This window comes from Varanus komodoensis, unplaced genomic scaffold (assembly GCF_004798865.1).
Source record: "Varanus komodoensis strain SLA01 unplaced genomic scaffold, ASM479886v1 scaffold1, whole genome shotgun sequence".
In the NCBI taxonomy this organism is placed as follows: Eukaryota; Metazoa; Chordata; class Lepidosauria; order Squamata; family Varanidae; genus Varanus; species Varanus komodoensis.
In genome coordinates this window covers 74,222,164-74,239,312 of record NW_025335268.1, presented here as the reverse complement: position 1 = coordinate 74,239,312, position 17,149 = coordinate 74,222,164, and the positions used below count along the sequence as shown (strand labels likewise).

The following is a 17,149-nucleotide window of genomic DNA, read 5'->3' as shown; positions in this document are numbered from 1 at the left end:
AGGGAGGGAGGGAGGGACAGAGGGACGGGGTCTTTTGAAGAATGGTGCACTGAAGATCTCAACTCTCCCTGGGTAAATACCACTCAAGGGAACAAGGTATATACATATTTTATTTTTAAAAAAGTTTACAGTTTCTGTAATTATACACAACTATTTTGAGAGGTTATAATTCTTCGAAGAGGCATTTCCCTGGCATTGGACATGCCCACCTACATCATCACAATGCAAAGGGGGGTGGAGGTGGGGCGGGGAAGCTCAGGCTCCGATGGAGGGCCGGGTGCCCTGGTGCATCTCTTCAAGTATTCACACAATATGTACCAAATACAGTCAGTAAAAGAAAAATGGCCATTTCTCATGCAGCACACGCCAACTTCAAGTGCCAGCACAACTCAGACGAGCAAGAGGAAGCGAGAGGACAGACGTGTGTGGGTATATATATATTTATAAAGCCAGTGTTCCTGGGCCACACCGCCTCAAATGGTCCGGGGATGGGATGGCCAGTCACCAGCGGACATGCCGGATCGACGCCTTCCATCACCACCCGTGCCAAGTGAGCATCACTCCAGGGCCAAATCCTGGTCCACGCCATTGGGCATCCCCTGCCCTGCAGGAGGCCTTGTCCCCCTCCCCAGAAGGGCAGGAAGACACGGGCCAAGCAAGGGCAGAAGACCGATTACAGGAGCGCCCGTTTGGCCAAGCTGAGCTTGAGGCATGGAAGCAGGTGGGTCGCCTGCTTCCAACTCCGTAATCCATCTTCTTCAGATTCTGACCCATGTCATTTGCTCCCAGTCTCAGACCGCCTTCCAAGCTCCCTCCCTCCTTTTATCCAGCAATTTAAGAGCTAACAAGAAGAGCGAACGCGGGGTCAAGAGATGGACTTGGGAGTCCGGCAAGAGAAAACGCAAATAAAAAGCAACAAACATCAGAAGTCCTCTGATGAAGGTCAAGGACAAGCGAAGGGTTCCTCCTGTTGTGGGGGTGGTACTCAGAAAGAGGATGGGAAGGAGAAGGAGTGGATGTGAGAAATTAAGATCCCGTTTTGTCAAAATTATTTTTTACAGCACGCACACAAAACACGGCTGCTCATGTTGTGCACAGAATTTGCAGGCCCCGCTCGGAAAGGAAGGCTACGCTGAGCCAGCTTTGCGACTGAGCCATCGGATGGAGCAGGTGCCCTGAGAAGAGCCGAGAGCTTCTGAGGACAAGCCAAAGGGGCCCGCTTCTCCATTCCAGGGGGCAGCGGCTATCCGAACGGGGCGGGGAGCGGGCCCAGGAGACTGGCAGCGATGAGCATACCGGCGGGACAGGAGCAAACGAACTGCGACCTGCGCCTTGTCGGTTCAGGACTCCGGCAATTATTCCTCACCGGCGCCTCTTTCTAGGTGGAAAGGAATGCTGGGGCGCTTAGCTCTTTGGGGCCACACTGAGCATGGGCCTCGCTGGCTGAGGCCACGGGCGCTGCATCTCGGCCTCTGCAAGACCACGCCTGGATTCACCTGTCCGCCCGGATCACTCGGCAGGCGAGGATCATTGCCAAGGGACCACGAAGGTTTTGAGCCCAGCTCTGCCGCTGAAGGAGGGTGGGGAGATTCTGTGTCATTCCCGGAACCCCGTGCTGAGCTCAAAGCTGCCTCCCCCAGCCCAGCACCCTCCGGACGCGCTGGGCTCCAGCTCCCGGCCCCTCGCTCAGGGGTGAGAAAGGGCAGGAGGGCTGAGGCACAGCCCGGGGTGAGGGCGAGGAGGAGAGGCCGGCCAGCCGTCTCTGGACGCCCAGCTCGGTGCAGCTCAGGGCTGCTACCGGCCATCGCCGATTCAGGCCAGGCTTGTTGAGGGAAGGGGTCCGGAGGGGAAGAAGTGGGTGCCTGCAAGCAGGATAGTAGCTACGCCTCAGATTCTGTTTGCATGTCAGGATGGAGTTGTGGGGGATTTCTGAAAGGTTATCCACATAAAGGTAATTAGAACACTAAGATTTGTATTTACAAGACTGAAAAAATACACTTTCTTTCTTTTAAACAGGTACGACCATCACAACAGCCACCTCGGCACTCAAATCTATCCCTAAATTCATCTAAGAGGTCCTCGCGCAAGCAGGCGGCAAGCAGAGCCGCTAAGGGCTCCCCTGCCCCCCAGCTCAAGAAAATGGCTAGGGCAGGAGGGGGGGCCAGACACGCCTTTCGCAGGTAACCCCACGCCCTCCGGAAAGCCATGCTCACTAGGGCAGAGTATTTCGGCCCAGCTGCTCCCCGCAGCTCTAGATTAATGCTCTTTCATGTAAAAGAAAAGTTCATTTTTTTCTCTTTGCGCTTCATGCCCGTGATTCAAATACTTGGTATGCTTTTGCTTTATTAAAGGAAAATAATCATGCCAAAGTCAGATTCTACTATACAGAAGTTCTTTCCAAAAGGGAAAAAGCAAACGGATCACGCTTTAGGATTGTACTTTCTGACATCCCCTCCCACCACCAAAGAGACACACACACACCCCGACTCCAAACTTTCAAGGAAACAACCGGGGAGAAATACAATTTACTGAGCTTTGTTTGACATTCAGGGTTCTGCTTGAGTCACCCACGTTTAAATCCCATATTCTGCCTCCGGAGCCGACACCAACGGCTGCTCCCTACAAAGACTTCCCTTCGGAATCCTCCCCAATACAGCAGAGGCAGCATCCGAATCAGAGATCCATCTTGCTGGGCGCTCTCGCTCTGATCCATATTCAAGTATCACCGACGTCCCAGGTAGGCATTTACAGAATGAGGTTTGCTAACGACTAAATGCAAGGGCCGGGGGGAAGACCTCATGGGTTCAAAATGCACCAGAAGAAATTTTGGAAAATCCAATTACGCATCTCTGAGACCGGCACTCTTGCCCACTCCCCCTCTTGAAGAGAAGCCCCCACCCAGTCCACCACAGGGGGCTTTCCTAGGTTGCCTGGCCTGCCCACCGAAGAAAGGGTCCTTCAGAGCAGCTGGGGAGCAGGTGGACACGTGTGCCGACAGAGCTGCGAGCAGCGGCAAAGGGAGCGCACGGACACCTCGGCCTGGTCACAAGCCCACGCCTGCAGCCCACCTTGTGCAGCGCTGGCAGGCGCATCGAGAGGGCGCGCATGTGCATTGATGTATCTATGTAATGACTGCCCAGTGGCTTTTGCCAGCAGGACCGAGATGGGCTGAACGCTATGCACTCCGGGTGAGTCAAGCCAACCTTGAACAGTGCTTGCCTTCTGTGCCTTAGAAACAGAAGAGGACCCAGCGAGCATCCAGGCCGGGAAGGTGACGCAACAGCCCAGCCGTCGGCTTCCGGAAGCTCCTCCGAGCAAACCAGGCCAATTGCACCACCAGGCTCTAGGCAGGAAGTCCATACAAAGCGTACTTAGTAGCAAAGCCACCTTGCAAAATTCTGACTCGTCAATGCATTCAGTTGGTGTTTTTTTCAAAAGGACGACTCCAGTCAAGGTGTAAGCAGCCGGGAAGAAATGAAAGGGCACGGCTGACTTCACTGCCTCGTCTGTCTAGCATTTATCCCCCAATATTTTCCTTTTACATTCTGAAAGTGCTGTTCCATTTTTGCATCCAAGAGTGCCTGCCGTCTTTGGAACCATTAATTAAAAAAAGGAAGAAAAGAAGAAAAGGGAACATCCATGCCCTCTCCCTAGCAAAGCGTGTGGTTAGGTTGACAGTTCGGTAGCCCACAGGTTGACTCAGCTCAAATGGAATTATGGGTGGATGGATGCATGCACGCATCTGGGCTTCATATTGCTACCAAGTGGAATGTGGGAAATGCGCTTGGGTTCTGAGAAATGACCAATAAATCAAGATCTAAAGGGTGATATATATATGTATATATATCTCAATGCTATTATTCATAAAAACCTTGTTTAGTAATAAAAAATTGCTTTGTTTAAATATGAATATTATAGTCTGCTTCTCAGCGCATGGTTAGGAAGTCAGTCTCTCTGAAAAGCAGGGCGCTGCTTCTACTACAATTCCATATCTTGGGCCTCATCCTCTGAAAAGTCAGACATGGAGCTCTCCGAAGAGCTGTCCCCGGTGCCTTCTTCCTGTTCTTTCAGTGCTTCCTCTGTTGCATATTTCTGAATGTATTCTGGATGGGGTGAAACGGAGAGAGAGGGGAAGGGGAAGACGACACACGACATTTGAGGCCAGAGCCGCAGTATTAGCCAGACCCCAAGCACGTGGCTGCTCCTGGCAAGCCAGCGGCCCCTCCCCTCCCCTCCCCTCCCCAAGCGAGCAACCACGGATGGTGCTGATGCAGCACTGCCTTTGTTCGCAGCATCCCGAGAGGCTAACGTCCGCACGGGGCTGCCTGCCTTTGACCCTGGGATCGTCTCGGTCCGTTTCGCGGCGTCCGAGGCAAGGTGACTGCTGTGCCTTCCCGAGCAGAAATGCTGGGCCGCGAGCGAGCGAGGTGTTCTCTGAAGAACTGCCCCCGTGTGCCAAGCTCAGGAAGAGATCTGTGCTGGCGGGGAGAGGGGAGCGCAAGGCTTCAGAGCAGGCCGGGAGCATGAAAGCAACGGCCGGCTCCCAGGCTTCCTGCTTCACACTGCAGGCACAGAGAAAATCGCATTCCTGGCATGGCACTGAGAGAGGAGAGGAGAGGAGGAGGACAGCCAGAGAACGAAGAGGGGGATGGTGCTTAACCAAGCACTTCGAACGGCAGGAGCCGAGCGGGTCAGCGACGTGGGCAGCAGCCAGGAGAAGCAGGGTGCTATCAGGGGAGGGGTCACTTGGGGTGCTGTGCAGGTCCCAGGGGTTCATTTGGTGCAGCCAGGGCGGTGAGCTGGTGCGCAGAACTAGCCCCCCGAGACTCACCCAGCACCACGCCTGAACATGCCAGGTGCCTTTTGGAGCGGGAGAGCAGGTGCCCCCCCACCCCCAAAGCCACGAGCTGCCCCAGCCCTCCCGCAGATCAGGAAGGGGGACGAAGCCGCCCGCCCGCCACACCCCTTCCACATCGCTCCGCCGTGCTGCCTGCAAGGAGCAACGGCGCTGCAGCATCTTACAGGCCGGGCTAAGGACGGGCAAGCGAGAGCAGAGGCTTCGCGGTCTGTGGCGGAGGCGCCCGTGCCAGGGCGGAGGCTCCCCGGCCAGCCTGTGCTTCTGTGGGCATGAGCCCCATCGCCACCCCCGCTTTTCCTGAGGGTGCTCATGCTGTGGCCTCCAGGATGTGTGTGTCGGGCGGGGGGGGGGTGCAGACACTTGATGCAGAAGAGACCAGACTGCCAAAGGCAGCTGCCTCCTTCCTCGCTATCAAGGAAGTCCTTCTGAGCTGCCTCCCAGATCAGGGCTCCACCAGGTTCCAGGCCGGGACTCGGCCGGCTTGGGGAGCAGCCCCACCACGGAGCTTCCAGGTGTGGCAGGAAAGGATGGGAGGTGCCCGATATGGCATGGAGCAACTTCGACATGGGCTGAGCAGCCTGGGGGGGGGGGCAGACTGCTTTCAGGTGGCACTACCTCAGGCTTGGCCGGAGCACCTGCCCCTGCAGACCGGCCTTCCCCGGCAGGGCAGCCCAGATGCAGCAGCCTATAATTCCCAGGGTGGTTGTGGGTGGGAGGCTGGGCGCTTCGGTCCCATGCACCTGGTGGGCGGCGTGTGGGGGAAGGCTGGCCTCGGCGAGCCCCGTGTGCGTGCTCTGGCAACGTCCAGAGAGGAGCCCTTCGCAGCCCTGCCACAGCGATACTTCCTCTGGAACTGCGGGGAACTGGCGGGGCATCATCCGACTGCAGAGGCACACGCTACCCCAAGGGAGCCTCCCGCCCCCTTCCCAGAGTTCCTTTCTCCCTCAGGGAGGAGACTGGCTTGGCAACGTGCTGGCAGGATGCGGTCCCCGTGTGTGCTGGCGAGCCCCCTCTGGGGAGGGAGTCAGGACCAGAGGGTGGCTGAAGGGCTCCTGGAGCCATTCCGGGGGGTCCTGGGACTCACGGCGACGCCTCTGAGCAGCTCCCCCTGAAGCCCTGGTCCCCGGTCCTTCGCTCCACGGGCTGCATGCCCAAGGGTTCCCTGACTTAGAGGAGAACGTAAGAGGCAAGGAGAACGCCCATACTTGCAGCAAGGGGTCTCCCACGCTTCCTTATCAGGAAGTAAGTTCACTGAGAAATTTACTCCTGATAGACATGCATGGGACTGCGGAGCGAAGGCGGGCACCTGCTGCTCTCCCAGGCTGGAAACCCAGAGCCTGGCTTCCTTTCCTCCCCACCTCCCAGGGAAGAATCAATCACTGTGATGGGGAGAAAGAGAGGGTGGGGAGAAGCCGCTGTCAACACTAGATGAGGCTCTTTGATCTAGGCCCCTCTAGCTCTTTCGGCCTACAACTCCCATCAGTCTCATCCAGCACAGCCAGTGGTCAGAAAACGGGAGCTGCGAGCCAAACACCTGGAGGGACCTAAGCTGGGAGTGGTCTGCACTGGAGAAATAACTGATTGATTCAAACCTTCTTCTGGAGGCCGATCGCAGCCTTCCCTAGCCTGGTGACCTTCAGAGGCATTTGGACCAGAACTCCCAGAGCTCCCGTTCAGCGGGGCCATTGACTGGGAATTCTGGGTGCTGCAGTTCGAACGTGTCTGGAAGGTCCAGGATGGGGGACGGCTGGCCTCTCTCAGCACCTCCCCAGTATGTCCAATGTCAGATGAAGGCACCTCCTAGATATCACTTTTTTCCAAGGCAAGAGCTCTTTCACAGCACAAGTAACCGAAGGTTCATCTTGTGGCCATTTGGTGCATTACAGGATGTTTCCATACAAGGCAAAGTTCCCAGACACACCCCAGGCTGTTGACAAGGCGCCAAAGCCCTTACCTTTAATTTTCTGTTTGTATTCCTCTGGTCGGTGAAGGTACATGGCCGCAGCGTCACCATTAAGGGGATCTATGGGGTTGGGGTAGGCCAGCAACTGAGGCAGGAACGACTCGAATATATTGGTAAGATCTGAAAGTGCGAAACAAAAGAGCTGATCTCGGGCGAGTACCATCGGAACGGCTCTGCAAAGAGAGTCCTCTACACCACCACCGGTTTATTTCGCATCTGTGCTCCAGGTGACGTGCAGAGTGACGGGGCCCCTGCCCCAGTTCCTGTTAAGATGGGCGGAGGCGGAGCCAGAAGAAGGGATGACGGTGCAGCGACAGGGACGGCATCCCACCGCCTGCGTCTGGTCTAAGCTACAGGGTGGGCCGAGGAAGGCAGAGTAAAAAGCAGGGCTGCACCGTCTTCATTCCGCGTCTGTATCCGAATCTGCTCATGGAGGGCGCAACCTGCCCTGCGGTCACCCCTCCCGGGAATGAAGCGCCATCCTCGTGCCCGACTTCACCTGTAACCATACGGCCCCCTTTTAAGAAGGGTGCCCACCCCGGGGGCAGCCTTATGGATTCACATGCAAGGTTATTTACAGCCTACGAATGACAGGACGAACTCGGGCTCCACTGCTACAGAATCCTCGGCACCGAGCAGGTTCCACTCACCATAGAGAGCTGTCCAAGTCTGATTAATTACATCTAGACATACAGTTCCTGACCTGCAACGAGACAGACAGACAGACAGACAGACAGATGAGGGGGCAAGCTCCGGCTCACGGCCTGGCAGTGCTGGGGTGGCGCAGCAGCCCAGCTGAGAGTCCCGCTTCGCACCTCGCCTCTGCTATTAACACATGCCGTCGAACAGAAGCGGGCAGAAGATAACTGGGGGGCAGATGCGTGTGCTTGACGGACAGGGGTTCATTCCAAAGAACGGCTCTGACAGACGCAATGAAAGGGCCCGAGGAGCGCCAGGCGAGCCTTTCCGAGAACAAGAGCTCGGGCGGAGTGCAGGCTCAGAGGTGCCTGGTTCCGAACTTCCAGTATTTGCCTGCTCCGGGGGGGGAGGGGGCTATTTTGCACCTGGCAATGGCAGGTACGCCTCAATCTCTGAAGAAAGTGGAAGATCCTGCAAGCCAAAACTCTGCACACCTGTGCAGCAGAACATCTCAGCAAGAGTCCTATGCAAGAGGCAGAGGGCACTGCTTACATGGATCGTTAATTCATATTACCCAGCTTCACTGGCCTTTCTTGAGTTAATAGACCGTTACAGATAGTCCAGCAAACCTGGGTAATATGAACCTCAGTACTGCTAAAGATGGGCTGCCATTTTAAGCCGGAGCATCTCATTGTCCTCCTGGAGTAGCAGGGCTCGTACGAGTGGGCCCCCTCCGTTTATCTCAAGCCCAGCAGCTTTCGCCAGTACCTTGGGGAGCCAGGTGCGCCTCCTAAATTATGCCCCAACCTGCTGCAACATATGGGGGGTCCCCCCATATGGAAAAGGCCCCATCCAAGGCAGGCGCTGAAGAGCCAGCTTAAATCTATTAGCGTCGTATCCTATCCTAGGAGGGGAGGGAGTGAATAGAGAGCTCACCATCTGCATTTGCAAAATGTTTGAACTTGTCATGCCCGTTTGCCTCCCCCTCCCAGACTGGACTACAGAGGTTACATGACTAAAATGAAAGCCCCCCACTCAAAATAAGAAATCCTTAGGGCAGTAGATCTTAAGTGACTTACGCTTCATCAATGTTGGGATGGAAAATTTTATTCATGAATCCTGCAAAACAGAACCAAACAGAGAAGGGTTAGCAGGGACCTCTTGTTCTTAATTTGGGCACCGAGCAAATTACAGGCAGCAGCTACGGAGGAGGGAACGGACGCTTCCCAAGCTACCAATGGGATGCAGGAGGAGTCTCGCTGTGAAAGGAGATCCATGACCAATGGAAACGCTTTCTCCAGTTACAGCCCCCCTGCTGATGCCATGAACCCGTTCAGTGCTGCCCCTCCCAGCGCCACAAGGCTCCTCATTCTCTCAAAGGTCTGCCGGTCAGGCGGGATGAAAAGGGACACTGGCCCGTGAAGCACAGGCCTGCACTGCTTTACAAGGCAGACTCTGCAGGGCATCTGTGGGCTGTCATTCAAACACGGCGAGAAAATACGACGACGCAGCTCTACTAAAATCCATGACAGTCTGCAAAGGAAGCCATTAAGGGCAAGTGATGGAGGAATTCCGCAGCCCAAGACCCAGCGAAATAACTGGGAGACGGACTTATCTTTGGTGGTTGCCAAGAGACATGAATATGCCACTGCGGCAGACTTAATAGAGGTCGCGAGACACCGCTTAAATTTTTCAAGATCGCTCGTGATTTGCAGAATCACAAACAAGTGGAGACACTTCTAGTTGGCCGAACGCGCAGCCACTGTGCTGGGACTGGGCTGCGTGGCTCTGCAGTACACTGGATTACGACGTGCAATTAGGATGCCACGCAAGAGGCCGAGGCCAAGGCCAGCGCGTCGTGTTGAGACACCATACTCGCTAAGCCTTAATAACAGAAACCCCAATTAACTGATTAGCAGTCCCCAGAACATCTTAATCGTGGCTCACCAAAGCCCCAAATAGCAGCTGCCTAGCAAGCCAAGCCCATTTCAATGAAACATGAAGTTGGCACTTAAATACAGGCTTGCTTGCTGAAGAATTTATGGGGGATCCGCACGGAGTTGACACCAGATTGCCTAGAAGCTGATGAGCGAGGCGACAGATGGGAGAGGTGCTGGCCCTGTTCAGACTCCACTACTGCTGTGACCGTGAGGGTTTCCAGATGCCATTTCGGGATCGCAGATGGTGCTGGAGCCGAAGCCCAGGAGCCCCAGCTCAGACACAGGAAGCACAGGTCTGCTCCCTTCCCGAGCCCCAGCACTGCCGGCTCCCACCAGCAGGAGCTCCGCGAGGGCTCCCACGCGCTGGGGCCTTTCCTAGACGCCAAGCGACCTGGCTCCGCAGGCACACCGCGAGCCGTCAGCTCAGAAGACTCGAGAGCTGCCCTGAACCCATGGCCTGAGGCTTGCCAGAGAAAGATGCCTGCCAAGCATACCCTGAAGGGGCACAGGGCTGGGCGGGCAGCCTGCTGGGTGCTTTCTGGAGTTACCCAAGCAAAAGGCAGGCAGATGCCCCAAAGAGTTCACTACTGGGGTGGTTGTAAAGCACCGGAGCACTTTGGTGATGGGGAGGTACAGAAGTAAGAAGTAATAATAAACTTGGGAGAAGATAACAGAAGGAAGGAACGGTAATAGCAGGAGGTGAGAGAGCAGCATTCAAGAGGGCTGCATCTGCTTTTTTAAGCAGGACAAGAGTTCCAGCATTCCCGCGCGGTGCCAGATGTGCAGCAGCAGCTGGCACAAAACCATCCCTGCGGCGATCCGGCACTGGGGCCTGTGACCTCTCCCCTGCGCACTAAAAGCACTTATTTTTATTTATGTATTTAAATGTGTTGCATCCCACCCTTTACAGTATCTCAGGGTGGCGGCAGCACAGATAAATAGATAAATAAGACACAGCGTGTGCCTTGCCGTGGAGAGAAAAACAGACTGCTGCACCTGCACAAACAGAGATTATTTGTCAGGCACGAAGCCGCAGGGAATGCAATGTGGCCAAAGCAGCCACAGAAAAGGAGCAGGTCTGTGTTTGATCCCCGAAATGACACCCAGCTAACCTAGCCTATGGCAAAGGTGTCTGTGGGCATGTTCATTATGGTAACGCGATCCAATTTACATCAGTGCCCAACAGGATACTCCCAAGGCCACAGAAGTAATCAACTGATATACTTCTTTCCCTGGGATTCTTTCTCAGGCATTTGAAAAGCGGGTGGGGTGAGAAAGAGATGAACCTGGAAAGCTTCCCCAGTATTTATTCACCACGGGCAACTAGGCAAGGAAGGACTGTCAAACCCAGGCCACTTTTCCCTCCCTGGGATTTAAGCGTAATACCACCAGGCTCAAGGGCAAAATGTAAGGCAGAACAGAGACTTTAGATCTGGGATACAGACCTGGAGTACACGACATGAACACGGGCACTGGGGGGAAACAAGGCTCACCAAGGAAGCCGGCATTCACCACCCTTCCCTCTGCAGGACTGCCTTCGCTGCAGGACACAAAGCTTCCTGTCAAAGCAATGGCTGTGCTCCATGGGGAAAGCAGGCATTCAGAAGCAACGCACACACACACACACACAGAGTCAGGACCCATCCTCCATTTCAGGCACAGTTCCCTAGCAGGTCGCCTCTCGCCTTCTCCGCGACACGAGCAGGAGCTGTGCCCGTCCACTTCCGGATGCCTCCCTCGTGCAGGAGGGCCCTCGGAAGGCGAGCGCGGCCTGCTGGGTCACACCAACGGCCTCTCGCGCCCAGCTCACCACTTCACGGAGAGGCCGGTCGAGGGCGCCAGCAGCCACTCCCGGGGGGCCATGTCCCGTTTCTGGTACACGAGGCTCCAGGCGCAACTCGTGCACTGCAGCCTTCAGGCAAAAGGCTCTCAGGGAGGACATCTCAGGTCTCTTCCCCAGGTCCTCCGGGACCCTCAAAGGCAGGGACGTCCCACTGGAGACCAAGCCCGCGATCACGCATGGCACTGCATTCGAATCACCAGGCGTGCTGGGTGTGACTCTAGCCGGTAGAGAGAGCCAGACGGACGAGAGCAGGAAGAAAACCGATGCATTTGAAACAGGGGCTTCAAAGGCGAAGAGGTGGGCCTCAGATCAGATCAGATCCAGCCAGAGGTTTCCCTGAAAACGGAAACGATGCTAGTGAGGCTTGTGCTTCAGGCGCCTCCTGAGAAGGCCAAACGCCCTGGAGAAGGCAAGCACACCGAAGCTGGGAGGCAGGAAGCTGGCGGAGGCAGACCAGCTCTGAGAGGGTCCATCAAGGCAGCCACAGCCTCAGGTGTACAAGGCCTTGTACGCAGGGTCTTCAAGGACAAAACCTCTCGGAGGGAGCTCGTTCGTAGGGACACCCGGACTCCAGGATGACGTGACGGCACAATACAAACCCCAATTCTGCAACTCCTACAGGTGTGTCCAGGTAGCACTGCTAAGCCCCTTCCAGCCTCTCATATTTTTAATAGCACTTCGTTTTGGTGCTGTTTCTAACCCATTCAGTTACCATTTCTGTTCCTGCAGGCTTTTTGTTACTGAGTATTGTGCTGTCTGCTGAGCTTTATGAAGCCGCCCTGAAGATTTTTAAAGTCAAAAGCTAGGACCCACATCTCTTGAATTAAGCACATCATCCAAAGAAAGTGAATGCCAGATGAAAGGGATGCGGGGGGGGGGGGGGCAGCAGGGCTGAGAAGCAGGCTGAGCGAAGGCTGGGCGGCCCAGGGTTGTGCTCTTCTGTGCCAACAGGTCACCTCTACCTTACGGGGACCCCACGAATGGAAGCCTGCCAGGATGCCCTTTCCACGCCCGCTCTGCCCAGCTCTCGAGGCGGCAGCGGATTCCCTTATGGCTGGTCTTCCTTTCCTCCAGCCTGCAATTCCCTAGCATGACTGTCTGTCTTCTCCATGTACTTCTGCCTTCCTGGGATATGGCCGCCTGAGCGTTGCCATTCCTGCTTCTAGGGAAAGCTCTGGCTTGATTTGATCTTAGGGCCCACTTGTGGGTCTTTTCAGTCTGCAGTCTTTGCAAAGCTCTCCTCCAGCACCAGTCATCGGAGAATGGGCGTACATTCGATGTTCTTCCCCTTCCCCACCAATGGTGACTGTTCCGAGGGTTTCCGGAACTCCCAATCCGCACAAAATTGCACGGAAGGAGGTGCTGCTGCTGCTGCAGCGAAGGCAAAGCGTGACCCACTCTCAGGGGCTGTGCAGCAAAGAGGGAGAGGGAGAGGCCGCCCTGGGCACCAGTTCCCTGCATCCTGAGAAATCCTTGCACGAAGCCCCTTCCTCCTCACTCACACGCCCCGCTCACGCCCACGGTGGGCACACCCTGCTGGCTGAACCAGCGACCAGCATCAGCAACGCCTTGGAGGCAACTAGTTGTCCAGCCAGCATGAGCCCGACCACCGTTGGGCCAACCCCGATTTGCGTGGCTCCCCTCACTGAGACGCCAGCGCCTCTCTGAAGGAGCAGCCAAGCAGCACGGGCGCTTCGGTGCCAAGCCGAGGAAGACGGGAGACTCCTGCGGCCCCCCTGCGCGGCCCCCCACACCTCCGTCCTGGCCAGGGCTCTCAGGAGCACCCAAGCCGTGCACGCATGCGCAGAGGGGCGCTCCAAAGCGGGCGCTGCGGCAGAAGCGCGGCCAGGAAGAGAGGACACACGAAGCAAAGACACCTCCGGGATGCACCTGCTAGGCCAGTAGGGAGCCATGCCTCGGAGGCAGCACCTCCCGGTCGTGGGTGTGGGGTGACAGAGGCGCGGGGCTATGCGGCCCCCTCCTGCTGTTGGCTGCGGCGTCCCATCTCCAGTCTGCAGCACTCTGTCCCCCGCTTTCCCTGCAGCTTCTCGGTTCCCTCTTCTCCTAGATCCGGCGCTCACGTAACTCCAGGAGCCATGGACTCCGGCCCTGGCGGAGCTAACACCTCCCTCCCAGTGCAGCCTCCACCAAGGCTTTGCACTCCTGCTGCTGCTGCTGCCCCCACCCAGGGGCCCAGCCTCTCGCAGGCTCTGCTGCAGCTGCAGGGGCTGCTCTGCTTCTGGCAAGCTCTCCAGCGGCTTAGCGGTTGCTTTGATGAGAAGGCAGTCGCCCTCCGCCATGAGATGGTGCCCTGTTAAGGCAGGACGGAGGCTCCCCTGGATCGGCCCTGGCTGAAGCTGAAGCTGTGACACGCACGTCGCGCATTGAGCCACACAACTGGGGTCAGATCCGTCCGTTATCTCAGTTAAAAATCTGATGCAGGCCTTCTGAACAAAGTCCAGCCTTCCTACCTCGTCCGACCAGAAGCTCCTCTGGAGGGACAATGCCAACGTGAGCGAGACGGGGCAGGCCAGGGGCAGGCCCTCTTGCACGTCCTCCACCTTGCCTCCCTTCGCTCGCCAGAATGTTCTGCTCTAAAAATAAAATCTAGTTCTTTGACTAGGCAATCATTCTTGAAACTGTATTCTGCAGAACATGCTTTTTTCAAAGATGCACATCATTTTCTTTTGTGCACTCCTTATCTCTCTAAACTTTTATTATTCCCATCATGATTCCAGGCTCTGCTAGTCATGGGAGGGGTAAGGCCACATTCTGAATCTCATTCAGCCGCTGCTCAGGCTTTTCCAAACCCAGCAGCCATTTTCAAGGAGCCCTTTTCAAAGAACTCTGTAGCCACCATCCTCAGAAACTTACACAGCCCTGGATAAAATGCTGCTTCACAGGTAAAGGTAAAGTAACGGTTTCCCCTTGACATTAAGTCCAGTCATGCCTGACTCTCAGTGGCGGTGCTCATCTCCATTTCCTGGCCGAGGGAGCCGGCGTTCGCTCGCAGACAGTCTCCGTGGTCGTGTGGCCGGCATGACTAAACACCGAAGTGCACGGAACCTACTTGCATTTGCATGCTTTCGAACTGCAAGGTCAGCAGGAGCTGGGACGGAGCAATGGGAACTCACCCCGTTGTGCAGATTCGAACCAGCGACCTTTCGATCAACCAGCCCAGCAGCACAGCGGTTTAACCCACTGCGCCACCTGCAGTCCCTTCACAGATATAGGAGGCTAAATTACCCTAAAGGAAACACAAATTCCACTCTTTACTGCTTAACTCTGTTCAGACTGCCTTCCCTGCACCTGTGAACCACAAAACCATTCCCTGGCGTTGGAGGGAGGGTGCTTTTTCCATGGAGCCCAATCCTCTGCTCGAGGCAGGAAATTCAGACACAGAGCATGCCCGGATGACTTTCCAAACTCTGTTGGAAACCCCCAGCGAGGCCCCATTCCCAAGGTAACTGGTTCCCTTGTCAAACTACTATTTTTAGCCTCCCGCTTCATCCCATTCTCTTTGCCCACTCCATCCAAGATACTCCTGTTCCCAGGAACATATTCTAAAATGTTACTGACATATGCCAGATCGGGACAGCAAAAATAGGTGCAACTCCTTGAGGCCAGCCTTCGGAGTTGCACTCAGCTTGGACACTTCACTGAAGACGGAGACCAGCCCACGAGATCGCACCTTGCCCATCCTCGTTCAGCTGCACTGGTTGCCAGCTGAAGTCTGAGCCCAATTCAGAGTGCCAGTATCAAAATTTGAAGTGCTAAATGGCTTGGGGTCAGGGCGTGTGAAGGAACACCTTGTCCCGCATGTACCTACCTGGCCCCAAGATCATCTTTCGGGGTCCCTCTTAGGGAGCACCCTCCCATGGAAATAATGAAGATGGTGACCACAGAACCATAGAAATATAGAATATTAGAGTTGGAGGGGGCCACAAAGGCCATCGGGTCCAACCCCCTGCTGTTGCAGGACACCAGTTTACACCATCCCACTCAGATGACTGTCCAATTTCTTCTTCAAGATCTCTAGTGTGGGAGAGCCCACGACCTCTCTGGGCTGTCGTATTTCTCTGACAGTGAGGAAGCTTTTCCTGATGTCCAGCCTGAATCTGGGTTGTCACAACTTGAACTAATTATTCCATGTCCTACACTCTGGCATCAGCAAGAAGAGATCTTGACCTTCCTCTTTGTGACAACCTTTGAGGTACATACAGAGTGATACCATGTCCCCCTCAGCCTTCACTTCTCAAGGCTGAGCATGCCTACCTATTTCTCTCAGTCTCTTCTCACAGGGCAGTGCTTCCAAACCCTGGATCATTCTCGTTGCCCTCCTGTGGACCCTTTCTTAATTTTCCTGCATCTTTCTTAAATCTTGGTGCCCAGAACTGGACAAGTATTCCAGGTGAGGTCTGACTAGGGAGGACTATAGGGGAAATACTACTTCTCATGATTTGGAAGTAATTCTTCTGTTAACGCATCCCAAAATAGCATTTGTCCTTTTGGCAGCTGTATTGCATTGCTGGCTCATGTTTAGCCTACTGTCCACAATTACTCCAAGAACTTTTTTTCTTGTTCCGTTCTGTGGAGCCACGTAACCCCATCTCGTATCGATGCCTTTGGTTTCTTCTTCCTCGGTGGAGGACTTGGCTCTTGTCCTTATCGAATCTCATTCTGCTGGTTTCAGCCCAGAGTTCAGGTGCATCAAGATCGCCCTGGATCTTCTTTCTTCTTCCAGGGAGTTTGCGATCCCACCCAGTTTTGTATCATCTGCATATTTGTTTATCATTCCTTGTACTTCCTCATCTAAATCATTAATAGAGATGAGAAAGGTCCTCTTGGCTGCGGCACCCAATTTATGAAATGAGCCCCCAAAAGAGGTACTCCCGGTGTCTACTCTTGTTCTCAGCACCAGGGCAAAACCTTTTTATTTCCCAGGTAACTTAACCAGCAGCTTTAGTTTTAATACTGTACTTTATCGTGTATTGCTGCTGTACCTCTGTGCCAACTCCATGCGATTGCTGGGGGCTTATTTTTACTGCTGATGTCTGATAGGTTGTATTGTTCTATTGTTATGGTGTCCTGTTCTTTTTGTCTAATATGTTCCTTTTAACTTGGTTAACCACCCAGAGAGGTAGAGAAATGAAATGACTACATGAACGAATCCCATTGCCCTGGAATGCCCAGCTCCTTGAAGATGTTCTCACTGAGGAGAGCAGCCCTGCATTACAAACGGCTGAAGCAGCCTTGGTCCTCACTGCCCCTGTTTTATTCTGGTCTCACTTTACTGCTCTGGAGAATGAGGCAAGCCACGTTAACTCACCACAACGCTATTTCTACAAAGAACAGGCCAAACTAGGGTGGAGATCAAAATTCCAAAGCTCTGGGCTCCACACCCAAAACATCTCCTCAGCCTTCTCTCCTTGCAGAATACCTCCAGCCACTGACATATTTTGCTCTGACCTCTCTACCCAAAGCTGCTCTCAAGGCACACAGATCTGCATTTCAGAATTCCCACGCTTCTGTGGCTCTCGCCTGGCAACTTCCAGGGGGCAAAAGGACCCAAGGCAGTAGCGGCAGTAGCAGCTCTGGGACGGGAAGATGGGTGGACAGAAGGCAAGGAAGAGCTTTCTCCCTGAGGCAGCTGCTGTGCCTGAACCCGCACAGAAGGCTTTCCCAGCCCTCCAGGGCCCAAGAGGCCGGGTGGGTGTGTGTGTGTGTGTGAAGGGAGAGCAGTGGTGCCTAGGCTGCCCCCACCAGAGATGACTTGCCTCTCCATACACTGATCAGTGGCCAGACCAGTGTATACATGTGTTTGCCGGCAAGAACATGGCCAGACCGTTGAAGTGCGGGCTGTGTCGCGCTGAAGACCTGAGATGTCCCTTGTGCTTCCATGGATG

The 17,149-nt window shown here is 55.0% G+C and overlaps 1 protein-coding gene across 2 annotated transcripts in view; it reads right to left on the bottom strand.

Annotated features, from left to right (window-relative positions):
* Positions 1–2,325: 2,325 nt before the first annotated feature.
* The window catches only part of UBE2H (ubiquitin conjugating enzyme E2 H), a 51,920-nt gene continuing 37,096 nt past the window's right edge, over positions 2,326–17,149 (bottom strand). For both annotated transcript variants that reach the window (XM_044429237.1, XM_044429228.1), the window contains exons 4-7: positions 8,540–8,579; positions 7,472–7,524; positions 6,813–6,941; positions 2,326–4,103 (exon numbers count right to left, since the gene is read on the bottom strand). In XM_044429237.1, the coding sequence (XP_044285172.1) occupies positions 3,979–4,103; positions 6,813–6,941; positions 7,472–7,524; positions 8,540–8,579 (347 nt within the window). In that variant the 3' untranslated portion in view covers positions 2,326–3,978. The remainder of the gene's footprint in view (positions 4,104–6,812; positions 6,942–7,471; positions 7,525–8,539; positions 8,580–17,149) is intronic.